General features: G+C 37.4%; 1 protein-coding gene across 4 annotated transcripts in view; it reads left to right on the forward strand.

Moving 5' to 3' along the window:
* The window catches only part of PPP3CA (protein phosphatase 3 catalytic subunit alpha), a 294947-nt gene that overhangs the window by 237111 nt on the left and 43015 nt on the right, over nucleotides 1–14821 (forward strand). For all 4 annotated transcript variants that reach the window (XM_060299755.1, XM_060299757.1, XM_070045609.1 and 1 more), the window contains exons 7-8: nucleotides 3453–3530; nucleotides 5936–6030. In XM_060299755.1, coding sequence (XP_060155738.1) covers nucleotides 3453–3530; nucleotides 5936–6030 — 173 coding nt within the window. The remainder of the gene's footprint in view (nucleotides 1–3452; nucleotides 3531–5935; nucleotides 6031–14821) is intronic.

Genomic DNA, 14821 nt, shown 5'->3' on the forward strand with positions numbered 1-14821 from the left:
GCTAGGACATCTACATATATTGTTACTTCATTTAATCTTCATCTCAATTCTATGAAATAAATAATACTGTCTGCATTTTTGCAAATGGGGTAATTCAGGCTCAAAGAAGTGGAGTAAGAACCCAAATCTAAGGATCCTTACTATTCCATGGAAATTTCCACCTCCCTTTCTACTCAGAGAAGATGCATTTTCTAGTGCTTAAGGAATAATCATATTCCAATAGAAAAAAATCCAACATTTTCAAAGACTACAATAGCTTCTTTCCCAAATACAGCAATGCATGCTGGTAAATGAATATCACAAAGCTGAAAGCATCACTGGCCTTCACCAATCCTTGAAGCAAGTGTCGTTAGAAGACATGTTCAGGACATAGGGTTAAAAAAAACTGTTCCAGCAGAATCACTCATACAGTTAGATTGTGCCTGACAAGGGTACCCCTGTGGAGGGGGATGAGTGGGGCTGAGATTCAGCCCGCCCTCTGCTCAGAAGGCCATGGCCCCGGCTTGAGCTGATCAGCCTGGAGGAGGAAAGGCTCTTTTTTCTTGGTGGGCTCAGAAGTGTCACCTTATTAATGAAAAGAGAAAGGAAAAAAAAAAAAAACTACTACAAGATAGATGTTTTTCAAAAAGATTTCCTCAGACCCACATGCTTTCTTTTTTGCTTTATAATTTCTCAACAAAGCTTTACTATTTTATCTTTAATGTAGTTTTTTTAATTAAAAAAAATACGTTTTACCTTGCTACCTAGATTATATCTTCAGGACAGAAACCATGCCTTGCACTTATCATACCACCCCTCCCTGTGTCTCATAACAAATGGAAAGAAAATCACCAATTAGTGTTTGATAAATTATTGGTGAATTAATGATTTTCCAACTCTCCCTATGGTGTTAAGGTGTTCTGAACTCTGCTTTTCCTACCATTCTACGTGTATCTTTTTTAATGCTTTTCAGCTGAACACTTTGTGGTTTATCATCATTTCCATTAAAAAGCATAAAAATGTTGTAGAGGGTTTTTTCTTAATATTGTTCAAGAAATTATTATTTAGAAAAATGTTTGTAATTCTTAGAAAGTTCAAGTATTTGAGTATGCATGCTTTTACGTTTCTAAAAATCTTCTTCAAAATGAATTCGCTCCAAGTAATCAAGTGTTCCTCACTTAAAGCTATTAACCTAGCAAATTAACCTAGCTAGGTTAATTTTATCTTCTTCAGATTTCCATTAAATATAAGATGTATATTTCCATGGGGGAAAGCTTAGCTTAAACACATAAGGGTATCAAATTTAGCATGAAGAAAATATATTAAAATTATGTTTTCATAAGACTAGGTAACTTCTTCTAAAAGGAAAAAAATAGATAAAAAAGAGCAACCAAGCCATTTGCACAAGGGAAAAAGTGACAAACATAGACAAACAACCTCTGTCTTACAGTGGTACAACAAGGCAGTAGTGTCTTTCTAAGAAGCATTTTGAGGGCACAAGAAATGTAAGTACACTGCTTAAAGAGATAGGGAAGGAACATTTATTGAGTGCCTCCGCTACTCTGTCACCCTTTGTCTGGGCATCTTGTAGCTAATACGTACAAGCAAATGCGCTATTTTTGAAGACCAACCAGTGTCTCTGAAATTAAGGTCTCTTTTGTTGACACACTGATCTGGAAAAGTGATATACTCACCTTTTCCCAAAGTAGAACAGAAGTCTTTGACGGCACATGTCGGCCAACTCTTGATCCAGGTACCATGTGGACACGTTTCCATGTAGGCACTCTGGGTGGACCATCTCCTCCAATTTGTGGATCATGCTCATGTTCATCAGTTAGGTGGTTTATTTATTGGGATGACCTGGGAACACTAAGAAGGGAAGGCGGCATGGATGGCTCCTCTTTCTCTCTTCCTAGCAAATTGCTAGAATATTCTAGAAGACACACGTGTGCACGCGCACACACACGCACACACACATGCACACAAATATGTGTGCACATGTTGCACATGCACCAAGACTATTTTTGATTTCAGATCCCACTTTTGCCAAAGAACTGAATCCTTTTTATAATCAGTATCTCTACAGTGATATGCCATCTTAATGGTATTTTTTTCCTCTTAATCAGAGAATTCTTACAAAATCTGTAGCATAGAAATGATTTTCATCTTCTCTTTTTTTTTAATTATTTGAGTGACATATATTATTATTTCCCCAAAGAGCTATTTTTATAATTGTGAATTGTTTCCTATAGTATATGTAGTTTAGGTTCTAGTGAATATCTGTAGTTTGTTTATATTTAAACAAGCATTGGTTTGCTGTCTCTTGATTTGAACTATGTAAAATTTATTCATTTTTATGATATACATTTTTCTCATTAAAAATTCTTGGAGCAGAGATAAAGGGATTGCAAAAGGTCTTTCAAGTTTAGTTTGTAATTTGAATTTCATTTTTAATGAAGTTTTCATCTTTGGTTTTGAGACTTTCTTAACAGACAAAATCATATTGATTGTATGTTTGATATTTTTATTAAGTCACAGGAAACAATGTCTTAAGATAATATTCTGTTGGTCACATTTAAAGTACACATTTTTAAATCTTGTGGATTTCATAATTCTGTTTAGATTTTGAATGATATAATCAGTTGATGTACCCATAAAGAAGTTGACAGTTTGACTTTTCAGAAGACTTACTCTCTCCCACTCCCTAGCTCAGTCCTTTCTGTCAAGCTCTCAAGCAGGCACCCAAATACAAATAATGCTATATTTGAGAAAATTGGGATTTATACTTTAAATTCCACTCTTATGTTATATTTATGCTTCCGTTCACTTTGTGTTTAGATGTAGACTTAATAATATTGATTTTCTCTATGAGTTGGATACTTTTCTAGTGTCGTTATATAATGACAGCATTCTTTTTCCAATTCACACACCTCCAGCCCTTTAAAAGTACAGCTATAGGGAATTCCCTGGTGGTCCAGTGGTTAGGACTCAGCACTTCCACTGCAGAGGGCCTGAGTTCGAACCCTGGTCAGGGAACTAAGATCCCTCAAGCCATGCGGTGCGGCCTAAATAAATAAAAGTACAGCTATAGGCAGATGCAAACTATAATAATGGAATGGATAAACAGCAAGGTCTTACTGTATAGCACAGGAAACTATATTCAATATACTGTGATAAATCATAATGGAAAAAAATAATGTACATATGTATGTATAACTGAATCACTTTGATGGACAGCATAAATTAACACAACATTGGAAGTCAACTGTACTTCAAAAAAAAAAAGTATAGCTATAGGTACTTTTTCTGCCACAGTGGAAAACCTGTCCTTAGAACCAAGAGGCTTGTTTCATGAATGATGTATGTTTGATTATAATTGATCCAGTCACATAAATCTGGATGTTATAGATAAATGTGCTACTCTTGATGATTTCATAACAGATACTTTTCTCTTTTCTTTTTGTCTCCGGCAGTTACCCGGCTGTATGTGAATTCTTACAGCACAATAACTTGTTATCTATACTCCGAGCCCATGAAGCGCAAGACGCAGGGTGAGCCGTTTTGTGGGTTTATGAAAACCATGCATTGCCCTTTGTCAGTCCCTCATATGCTTGGCAGTGGAGGTTCCCTTTGCCAAGCTCTCTCCCTGAAGGAATTAGACCTAAAAATTGCCTTCTGGTGACACAGATATGGCAGGGTCCTGGGGAATAAGTGGTTTGCAGATGTGCTGTAAAGTCCCCTTTAAAGTCCTTTCATTTTTAGCTTGAAGAGGTAGAATTTTCACCTGGCTGTCTTAAGCACTGTGAGGCCACCTCCTTTTATTTCTTTCAATTCCCGCTCTTACCGTTGTCCCATAAGTGAGTAAATTGACCGCTACTTGTCAGTCTTGGTTGGCAATGTGGATGAGAATTACACATACGTATTTAACAGGTATTTCATGTTGTACTCTTGTTTAAAGAATATCATTCCTGATCCCAAGTTTTAAAGGGCAAAAACAAGAGACATTCAAATGATGGGGAAAATCCTATATTCTAACTAACAAATGCATAACATGATTTTGTAATATCTGGTAAATTTTAAAAATGTAAACTGTTTCCAAGGATTTAGAAATCTAAAAAAATATCAGATATGCACTTTGATGGTACATTCAATCTACATTTGGGAGATAGGCGTAGGGAGAAATAAGCATAATTCATTCTAGGATTTGAAGTCCAATACCCTTCCCAGTACGCTCCACTGAAAGGCATTGTTTTGCCTTCAAAAGCTTACGCTCATTCCTTCATATTCTAAGTTTTCTGAAAAGGAGGAACATTTATTTTTATAATCTGTGCACTGAAATTGGGAATTCAGATGCCCGCATTCTGAAGTAAGCCCATACCTGTGATGATTCTGAATCAAGGCAGATCCTGTTGTTTTCAAAATTAGCTTTTTTCAAGCAATCAGTCAGCAAGTATGAACTGATCCAATATTGTGTGCTCACTGCTCTTGTAGCCAATGTTCGCAGTAACCTATTGATATACCCAGCCAATCAGGTCCTCAGATAATTTTTTTCACTTTTCAGGGCAGTGGTGTCACCATTGCTTTTTGGCTGACTGTCCCAACTGAACATGTTAAGCAGATTTATCTTAATCCCATGGTAGACCTGAAATCCATCTGCTTACTTGAAAACAGGTTAAGTGTGTTGATTAAAATCAACAAGTATATTTGTTTAAAATGAGCAGTTGACTGATTCATTGGGGAAAGTTGAGATTATGTCATCCAGATTCTTTGTTTTTATTTGCTGTCAAGTAGGCATAATCAGGCAGAGTTTATAAAGTCAAGGTACCAGGATTAAGAGCGTCACTATCTTTTCCATTCTGATTTTTTTCCCCCAACAAAGCTCAGTTCCATAAGCAGAATAAATACTTCTAGGACATTTCAAAAGATTTTTAAGGGGGTATTTTCTCTTGGGAAAAGTAGTATCAAAATATTTGTAAAATTATAAACTTTAAAGTCGTTATTTAATCTATCTAAAGGTACTATTTGAGGCCTGTTTAGACCCCAGCTAATTTAGGCATGATTAGCCTGCCAGAAACAACTGACGCAGAAGAACCAAGGAATGATAAAATTTTGTTTTGCACTTTAGGAATTTTTCTAAACTAATATTCCTGAAATCTGTCACATAGAAGTCGTGAGATACGTTTGCACCTTGATGGAAAAGAACCAAATCTCCTGTATTTTTTGATTTGAGGACTAGAGTCCTATTTTTGTCTCAGTGAAAGAAAAGTAACTGGATTGTTAATTTATTTCCAAACATCTTGCAGAGGTTTCATTACTGATTGATTAAATATTTCCCTGCTGAGACAATAATCTTTGACCTATAGACACCAGAAGAGATTGGTAATAAATAAAATTCTAAAATAGAAACAATTTCAGCTCGTAAAACCCATAGATTTAACCAGACATTCTATGAAAAGCAAATCACTTGGTCTAGGCAAAATGGATTTATATAACCATGACAGAATATTGTTACAAATAGAATAATCAGCCTGGTTATTAGTGGTAAAGTTTTGTATATCGCACTGCTTATTTAATCTATTTATGTTAAAAATATTGGCAAACTTCTGAAAAACATGGTAGGTACAGGTATCTGTGTACAAAAAGCAGCCTTTGTCCTCTCTATTCAACATGGAAATGAATTCTGATTTTTCACTGAATTCCACTCTCTCCCAGGTCTGCTAAACTTAGAAAAGACCTATTTTGAAATTGTACATATGACTGTGCGTCTCCATTGTCACCCTCAAAATGGATTGATGTCTGTGTATAACAGACTTCAGAGAAAATTTTTAGTGCCTCCATAATTGAATTCTCTTTGAATAGTAAAACTTAACTTTAATTTTCTATTTCTAAATGTCTATTTTGATATCATCTTTTTTCCATACTTAGCCTTGTTTTGACTTGTATTTATTGTTTTTAGGTACCGCATGTACAGGAAAAGCCAAACAACAGGCTTCCCTTCTCTCATTACAATTTTTTCAGCACCAAATTACTTAGATGTATACAATAACAAAGGTGAGTGTTTTCAAATTCCTCTTGGAGTTTTGTATAGTATGTGTAATAACTAAGTTCTCTTTTGGTCTGGTTTTAATTAAGCATTTTTAGTCATTCTTTTTCTCCTTACTTTTTCATTTATGGTTTGATGCAGATTTTGTGATTATCTTCAAAGTTCCAGATTCAGTTGGTCAGAGGTGGGAGCCCAGGCACTGTTATTTTTTAATTGTTCTCTAGGAGATTCTAATGTAAAGTAGGGTTGACAGCTACTGCTATGATAGGTATAGGCTTTAAAAGAAAGAATAATTGAGAGAAATCCAAAATCATGCTTCTTAAGAAGGATGGGGATTTAAATAAGAATAGTGTGACTGCACATGTAAAGGATTGTGAAAAATAAGCAGAAAGAAGCTATAGCTTCATATTCAAATTCAGATTTCATCTGTTGAGCACCTACCATGAGTCAGACCTTGTGATAGGTATGTATTCATTTATTTTTTAAAAATTGAATTAAACTTTAAAATAAATATCATTTGCCTCCCAGAGTGAGTCTCTATGGTAACTGCCTTGCCCAAGGTCACTCAGTCAGGTAGTGATGAACTGGCATCAAACCGACATCATCTGGTCCAGCATCCTGTACTTTCTTTCTGCAACGCTGTACCTGTGGCCCAAAAGAGACCAGGAAAGGAGAGGGCATTATTTACTGACTAGAGAAGAGAGGGGGAGTGGGGGCCACATTGTTTTCTTTCATAAAGGTAATCTCTTTATGAAAGGAAATGATGTGAGGTGTTAGAGGTGTGGCAGAATGAATGAGAAAGTGTGAAACAGTCATTAACCCTCCTGGCATTGGTCCGGGTAGTATATATGCAGCATTTCTGAGTGTGGCTTTCTGAGATTAAGAGAAATGAAACAGAAAGAAACCAATCAAATAATACATGTGAGGCCAAATACAGACCAGGAGAGGCAGGAAAAGGCAGCCTTATCTCTGAGCCAGTCTGAAAACTCCTGGAATTGGGAGCCTTTCCCATGCCTCTGCGAGTTGTGAGAGGCAGCTTCCTGTCCTAGGCTGGTGTCCAGGATGCCTTCCCAGGCACCTGCTTGCTGTCCTCCATCCTTATGAATAGGTTGTTACCTTCGTTTCAAGCCTGCATTCCACTTTCCCCTTGGGAAGTGGGTCTCTCCCCTTTGCCTGTACCCTGATCTCCTGCTTCGCACTTTCCCACCTCCTGCTGAGGCCTGGATCCTGAGGCCTGTACCTTCTGGATCTGTCAGGGATCCTGCTCCAAAGGGCAAACCACATGTCACACTTTCCAATCACTACCTCTCCCCAGAGGAATCTGCGCTGTCCTACAGATACAGTTTCTGAGTGTCCAACCCCTGTCCCCATGGCTCAGAGAGTGACCCCTGCTGGCTGGAGTTTGCTCTAGCTGCACAGTCTGTTTCGTTGCCATTTTGACCCTGGGGGACCCTCCCCTGTGGTCTTGGGGCATGGTGGTCAGTAGGCACAAAGAGTTTCTGCCACAACCACGGATGGCAGCATGTGAGGGATAGTTGTCCCCCTTTTCTTATTGCCTAGTTCCTAGAAAAGAACCTGCCCTTGGTTCTCTGTGGCAAGAAGCATGCAAAATCAAGTAAAACATGTTCTCTGCATATCAAGTGCTTATCAACTAGTTGACAGAGCAAGACATCCGGATGATTTCATGAAAATATAAGACGGTGTCATTAAGTAAAACCAAGAGAGTCAAACACTAAGTACATTCGACAAGGTGTGATTTTTCTAGAATGGTCAGAGAAGATCTTATTTCAGATAAAATATGATCTGGACATGGAAGAATGGTTAACGTTTGATTAGAAAGAGGAAAAAATAAAGTCAAGGCCAGTGTTTTTGCAACTTTTTTATTTTTAAGCAGCAAAGACTTTTTTTTTCGTCTCCAAACAAAATCTCAATCTTGAAGCCTCTTGTGTAAAATCAATAAGAAGTAGTTCCCTTTCGTTGGATAAGGCTTCTCCATCTTGTCCCCAAAATTCCCCTTGGTACCTACAAGAAATGCAAGAACTCAGTAGGCTGTTTTGCATGTCCCACCGTGATCCTGTTATTTACCAAAAGTATATAATTTATGAGCACTTATGTTTTTGTTGTTTTATGGCATTAAACTTTTTTTCTGTTAACACCTAGTGAAGGCAGTGCCCAAATGAATAATTTTCTTGACAGAGACTGATTACTAAGTAGCATGTACTATACTTACAAGTTTTTTAAAAATTAAAAAAAAACCCTCAAAACAGGAAAAAAAAAAAACGGAAAGAGAAAATTGAGATTTTAACTCCATGAAAACAGGTCTAGCCTTTTTCCATCCATCACAATGCTAGGCAATGCAGTTTTGCTTGAGACCAATAGAGATTTCTTGAATAAGATGTGCATTGCTTCTTTGTCTGTGGTTCTGATTTAACAAGGCAGGAACTTAAAAAGCAATAGACATCAGTGCATTGCTATCTTTGAGGTTCTGTGCTTCTTTCACTCTGCCTTTAGGGCAGATCACAATCTCTCGGGGAGGGGATAGAAGCATTTCATTTTGGGAACCTTTTCATAAAAGAAAAAAAATTCTCCTGAGAGAAGAAGATAAACTGATAGGAAGAAGAAAGATATATTCTTCAGTTTGAGCACAATTTCAAAAGACTTTTGTGTAAAATCTCTGAAGCACTTTCAAGCTATTACACTAGCACTGTGTACAGTATGTGGGACTGGGAGTTCACTGCTGAAGGGCGGATGACTGTATTAGAATAAAATAAATGTTAACGAGAACTTTAAAAGCCAGTGCAATAAAACTGGGTTGCAAGCACCTTCAGAACACAATCAGTGGAAAGAAACAGCCATGAAGAATCTCTGAGTTAACCATTTGATTCTTAGAAAACAGATGACCATCAAGGCCTCTGGGATTATAACCTAGTAGTTAGAGTGTGATTTGATTTTTAAAATTCCTGCGAATTAAGGAAGCAGTAATAGCTCTCTGGCAAAATGAAAGAAAAAGAAAAAAAATAGGTTTATTCTGCCATCTTGTTTTTTAATTGAAGTATATTTGATTTACAATGTTGTGTTAGTTTTAGGTGTACAGCAAAGTGATTCAATTATACATTACATATGTATTCTTTTTCAGATTCTTTTCCCTTATGGGTTATCATAAAATATAAAATAATTATTATAAAATATTGGTTAGAGTTCCCCGTGCTATACAGTAGGTCCTTGTTGCTTATCTATTATATATATAGTAGTGTGTATCTGTTAATCCCAAACTCCTAATTTATCCCTTCCCCCTTCCCCCTTTAGTAACCATAAGTTTGTTTTCTACGTCTGTGAGTCTAGTCTGCCGTCTTAAAACCGATAATAGTCATATGTTCAGCTTCATGTTTAAATGTCCAATCGTTCAGATTAAAAGCAGCTTTCAGAACGCAGTGAGGACTGTACATGTCCCATCCCCTATGTCAATCCCCATATCCTATGTTAATCCATTCAGTCTTATCCTTTCCAGTCTGCATTAACAGACAAACAACTTGCCCCTCTTCCTGCTTCCGTTTCCTCACTCTGACAAATCCTGCTTACTCCTCCTGCAAGATGCCAGGGCCAAAGATGTAGCTCTGAATCCCATCTCTGCCGTGAGACAACGAACTCATCTAAAATTATTGGCATATAGTGACATCTCTGTAAAATGAGAAAAAAAAAATTTGTGTGAATAATAGATGAAATTACTTTGAAACAAAACGTTGTGCACTATTAAGATATTATCATCATTGAATATTTTATATTGCTCGAACTATGCCATGTGTCTGTGTGGGGCTTCCCAGAAGCTGGCAGAATACTCTTCCTCTTCAGCTTCATAGTTATAATTTTACTTTATGGGTCAGTCTACCTTCGTGACCAGACGATCTCTCTGCTTCCCTCTGCATGAACCCTTTACTTTAGCCAAATTGTTCTGCTCATCGCGCTGAACAACTTTTGGCTTTCCTTTTCGCCACATCTTTGCCCACCCACTTCTTTTCATCTATATCTAGAATACTTGTCTTGCTCTTCTCTGCCCATGTAAATGGACTACACCCCCTCCAGTCTGTCTGTTGGTAGTTCTTCTCTTAATGCCTGTAATACCAATCATTTGCCCTTCACCTGCAATACCAATCATTTGCCCTCGTACTTAGCATTTACTTCTGTTTCTGGTTAGCTTTTCCGTGCATTCCTATAACTTCCCAATCAGATAATAGTTTGAATCAGGGGCTTTTTGATACACATTGTAAAGCCAAGTAGCATGCCTTTTACATGGTAGGCAGCCAATATGTGCATTGATCAAAGCATTTTCTTTCTGGGAATTAATAGCAAGACAGTGCCCAAAAGTATCCTATTGGTGTTGACCCCCAGAGCTTTATCTGTCTTTAAATTACTGCTGTAACCAGTGTTGATTTCCCAGTTGGAGTTAAACATTTGCAGAGTACTTAGCACCTTTGAATTGTTTTTCTCCTGTGACGCTGTAGCCCAAGGGAAAAGCGATTTCACAATTATCCAGATACACCAAACAGAAGAAAAATGCAGTAATGACACGTTGCTACTGCTGCTGCTGCTTCTTCTTCAAAATAATTTTCCATCTGTGAAAGTGACTTCAACCTCATCCACTCACCAACGTTTAACAAACCTTTATTGAGAACTTACTGTATACCAAGTACCATGTGAGGTGCTAAGGATATAAAATAAACAAGACAGACATGGTCTTTTTTCTAGTGGGGTTTATAATCTAGTAGTGTGATAGGCGTTAAAGAATTTCACCAATAATTATTTAAATATATTTGCAAAATCCTACAAAGAAAAGAACGGTATGAAAGGAGAATGGAAATAAGCTGGTGGCAACAAAAAAAGCTTAACTGAGAAAGTGACATGTAAGCTCTCTTAGAGTGAAATCTCTCAGTGCAGGAAAACACAATGGCAGATGTGAACTCTGCTCTAAACAATTTGGTTTGGCCGAAAACTATAATAAACCTCTTTTTAAAAGTGTTTTAAACCTTGATGTAAACAGTTAAGTCCTTTGTCTCTCTAATGATTATAACTGTGCTTCAAAAAAATCTATAAAGTAAATTGTAGTAGGTTTCCATGTGGTGCTAGTTCTCCATGGTTCAGATGAGTCGTCATATGGATAGGTGAGAGGCTAGATGGATGGATGGATGCTACAGATGTAGAGAAATATAAACATGTATACCAGGGGTGTACAACTCAGTTCTAAGAAGATCTACTGACAGTAAAATTAAGTAATTAAGTAAAAGGTATTAAATGAAATGTATTTTGGAGTTGAGAGGAAAATCTAAATGACAACCAAACTAATACAGTGATCAAGACCAAAGATTAAAATGACAACCAGGAAAGAAATCAATTCAATGCTAAAGTAAGTTAAGGAAGAGAAGTTGAAAATCAGCTTTCAAGGATGGACAGGAAAAGCATTGTTTACAAGAATTTTGAGATTTTTTTTTTTTTTTTTGCAAAAGTCTATGCTTTTTGATAGAAAAAAACATATTATGATATTTTGGACTTTTAAACTAGACAACTTGATAGATTTACTTATAAAAAGCATTTTAGTCTTACCAAAACTTGCAATTTCAACATCCTCAAATATTTCCCAATCAAAAAGTAGACAGGGCCTTCAGGAAGGTACCATTTATAAATTAAAAGATAATGTCTGACTTGGCAGGAAAATACCATCGTAAGGGAGGATTGAATTGTTAATATAGTGAACCCAGGTAGGAATCTGAGTGGCAGTCGTGATGTGAGCTCCAGGAGCAAATGCAGCATATCTGAAGCCAACTGGCCTTGAAGCCCCACCTTCCAGCAGGAGCTCTCAGCGCTCAGTGACACACCATTGACACAGCATGGTGTTGCCAGGCCTTACAATCTCATTCCCTGCTGCACCGCAGTCCTTTCACACTGGGAGCTTGTTTCACCATTCAGGAATAACTTCCACAAACTTAGAGATAACTGGAACCTGCCAGGTTCAGGAGCCAAATAGAACCAGCTAGATTCCATCTTTGTCCTGTGTGGAGGAGGGAAAGGGGCAGGGGGAGTCTCTGTAAGGGAGTAGCATCACTGCCCAGGCAACCCTGAGTAGCACCTCTGCCTCTTTCTCTACAGCATGTGTAAAAGTTTACTTCCCTGCGAAGACACCCACGTTTTATAACAAGGGGCCATTTCCGTAGAGTCTGAGGCCTGTCTTCAGCATGGGCATCACCTTTCTCATTAACATATCCCTTTTTAAAGCATGTTTGGGGTATTTGCAACCATAGCCATAAATATGATCACTAGTTGCTTTACAAATTGGATAAAATTAATCTAGAGACTTTGCCCAATGGCAAAGTGTTCCCAACCCTTACTTTATTCCTCTATCATCTCAAATCTAAAGGTCTTCTTAATTGCTCTTGAGCAGCTGTTTGGCCAGTTCACTTATTTCAATATAGAAAATGTAGATACTTAATCTTTCACTTCAGATTGTATTTACATTTAGATAAACTATAAAAATACCATCTATGGACTGAATGTCTGTGTTCCTCCTCCCCCCAAATTCATTATGTTGAGACTCTAACCCCCGATGTGATGTATTTCGAGGTGCCACCTTTGGGAAATAATTACTGTTAGATTAGGTCATGGCTGGGGCATTGTGATGGGATTAATTATAAAGATAGGAGGAAACAGAGGCTCTCTCTGCATGCACCAAGGAAGGCTATGTGAGGACAAGACCAGCCAGAGGGCCCTCACCAAGAACCTGACCCTGCTGGCACTCTGATCTGGACGTCCAGCCTCCAGAACTGTGAGAAATAAATGTTTGTTGTTTAAGTCAAAAACAAAAAAAAGAAAGAAAATGTAAATACATATTCATGGTAGCATTTTGTTATTTGACATTTGCTAACAAATGCTAAAGCAAAAGCAAACAATAAGGAAGATACACCCCCATGAAAAAAGAGTCATTTCTTTACTTATTTGATAAACATTTTTATTTTTTAGCCCAATGAGTATTGGTAGAATTACACACACCAGGAAGATAATTTCTTAATAATGGTTATTAAACCTAGGACAATCTACCAAGGAGTAGTATGGAATATAAGAATCTATGAAGGAGCCAAGCAGAAACCATGAACAAAACTCTTAGTATTAACTCCTTTTATTATCAGTATGAGATGGTAAAGAAGAAATTTAGGTAGACTTTTAAAGGTAAAGAGAACTTGAAGTTAGAAGGTTTTGATTGGTTTTCAGAGAAATCTCCTCTCTGAGATAAATGGATAAAATTAACTGCAGAGAGGTTTCAGTAGAATGTCCCCTTTATGCTGCCTTTTATAACCAGGATTCTTCAATATGTGCAATTCATCAGTGGTTGTGATTTCCTATACCTATAACAATAATAATAACTAATATTTATTGAGCATTTACCATTGCCAGACAGTGCTCTACATTTCCATTCCATGAATAAATGCATTTAATCCTTCAAGCACTCGATGAACTACATTATAATCTTGATTTTATTGATGAAAAACCGGACACAGAGGAGTTACATACTTTCCCCAAAGTTCATGCAAGCTGGTCAGGGAATGGCACTGAGATCGAAGCTCAGCAGTCTGACTCCAGGGCCCACGGGTTACCCTCCTTCTGTGCTCTTGTGCATCAGCTTTGTTATGTGAAAGCTTTCAGGGCAGCGTTTGCACTGATCCCCTATTCAGCTCAGGGGTTCATTGTGTTTAGGTGACTAGTTTTCAAGAAGAAAGGAAAAGCTTTTGAAATGAAGAGTCATTTGTTATCACTTTTAAATTACATGAGTGTTTTACATCCAAATACATACATTATTAAAAGATTAGAGTATCTTTTGTACTAGTCTGAAATAAATGTCTCCCTTGAAAAGATATCCCCCAAAGCACTTATGCTTTTGCTTTTGTTTATTCAGCTCTGCTGTGAAAGTGTCATTGCTGGAGGCCGCTTTCTAAATAGATTAGTTTTACTCCAGTAATCACCTTGCTTACATTTAAACATTTAATTAATGGGACAGAAGGTGAAATAGAAAACCTATCAAGATTGAATATTTAGGGATTACTTTCCCTATATATTTTAATTGAATTAAGCTACGTATAATCTATGTATCTTTACTCTAACAAATGGCCTTGATTTCTTTTTTGTTTTTACATCTTTATTGGAGTATAATTGCTTTACAATGGTGTGTTAGTTTCTGCTTTATGACAAAGTGAATCAGTTATACATATGTTCCCATATCTCTTCCCTCTTGCGTCTCCCTCCCTCCCACCCTCCCTATCGCACCCCTCCAGGCGGTCACAAAGCACCGAGCTGATGTCCCTGTGCTATGTGGCTGCTTCCCACTAGCTATCTACCTTACGTTTGGTAGTGTATATATGCCCATGCCTCTCTCTCGCTTTGTCACAGCTTGATTTCTTAACCATCACCACTACAGGATTGTAAATTTCAGCAGTTAAGTAATTGTGGAGCTTCAACAAAATAAGTACTCTATGGCAGTGGGTGCGATAATCCTCGCTTTTCACAAAGCTCTGCCCATAAAATCAGATCTCAGTGTTCTGTGAACCCTTCCTTGGGGATGAAGACAGGACCTCTAGCAACCCGAGTCCTCCATCCAGATTCCTTGTCAGTGCTCTTCTGCTGCCCCTTGGACGGGACCATTTAAGGCTTACATCTTGTGTTACATTCCATTTTCTGACAGATGGTTAGAGGATTCTTACCCTGGACTGAAACCAACTTCTCTAGAAATCTAATTGTCAATAAGGCATTTAACAGGAGGAA

The sequence above is a fragment of the Globicephala melas genome, chromosome 5, assembly GCF_963455315.2.
Source record: "Globicephala melas chromosome 5, mGloMel1.2, whole genome shotgun sequence".
In the NCBI taxonomy this organism is placed as follows: Eukaryota; Metazoa; Chordata; class Mammalia; order Artiodactyla; family Delphinidae; genus Globicephala; species Globicephala melas.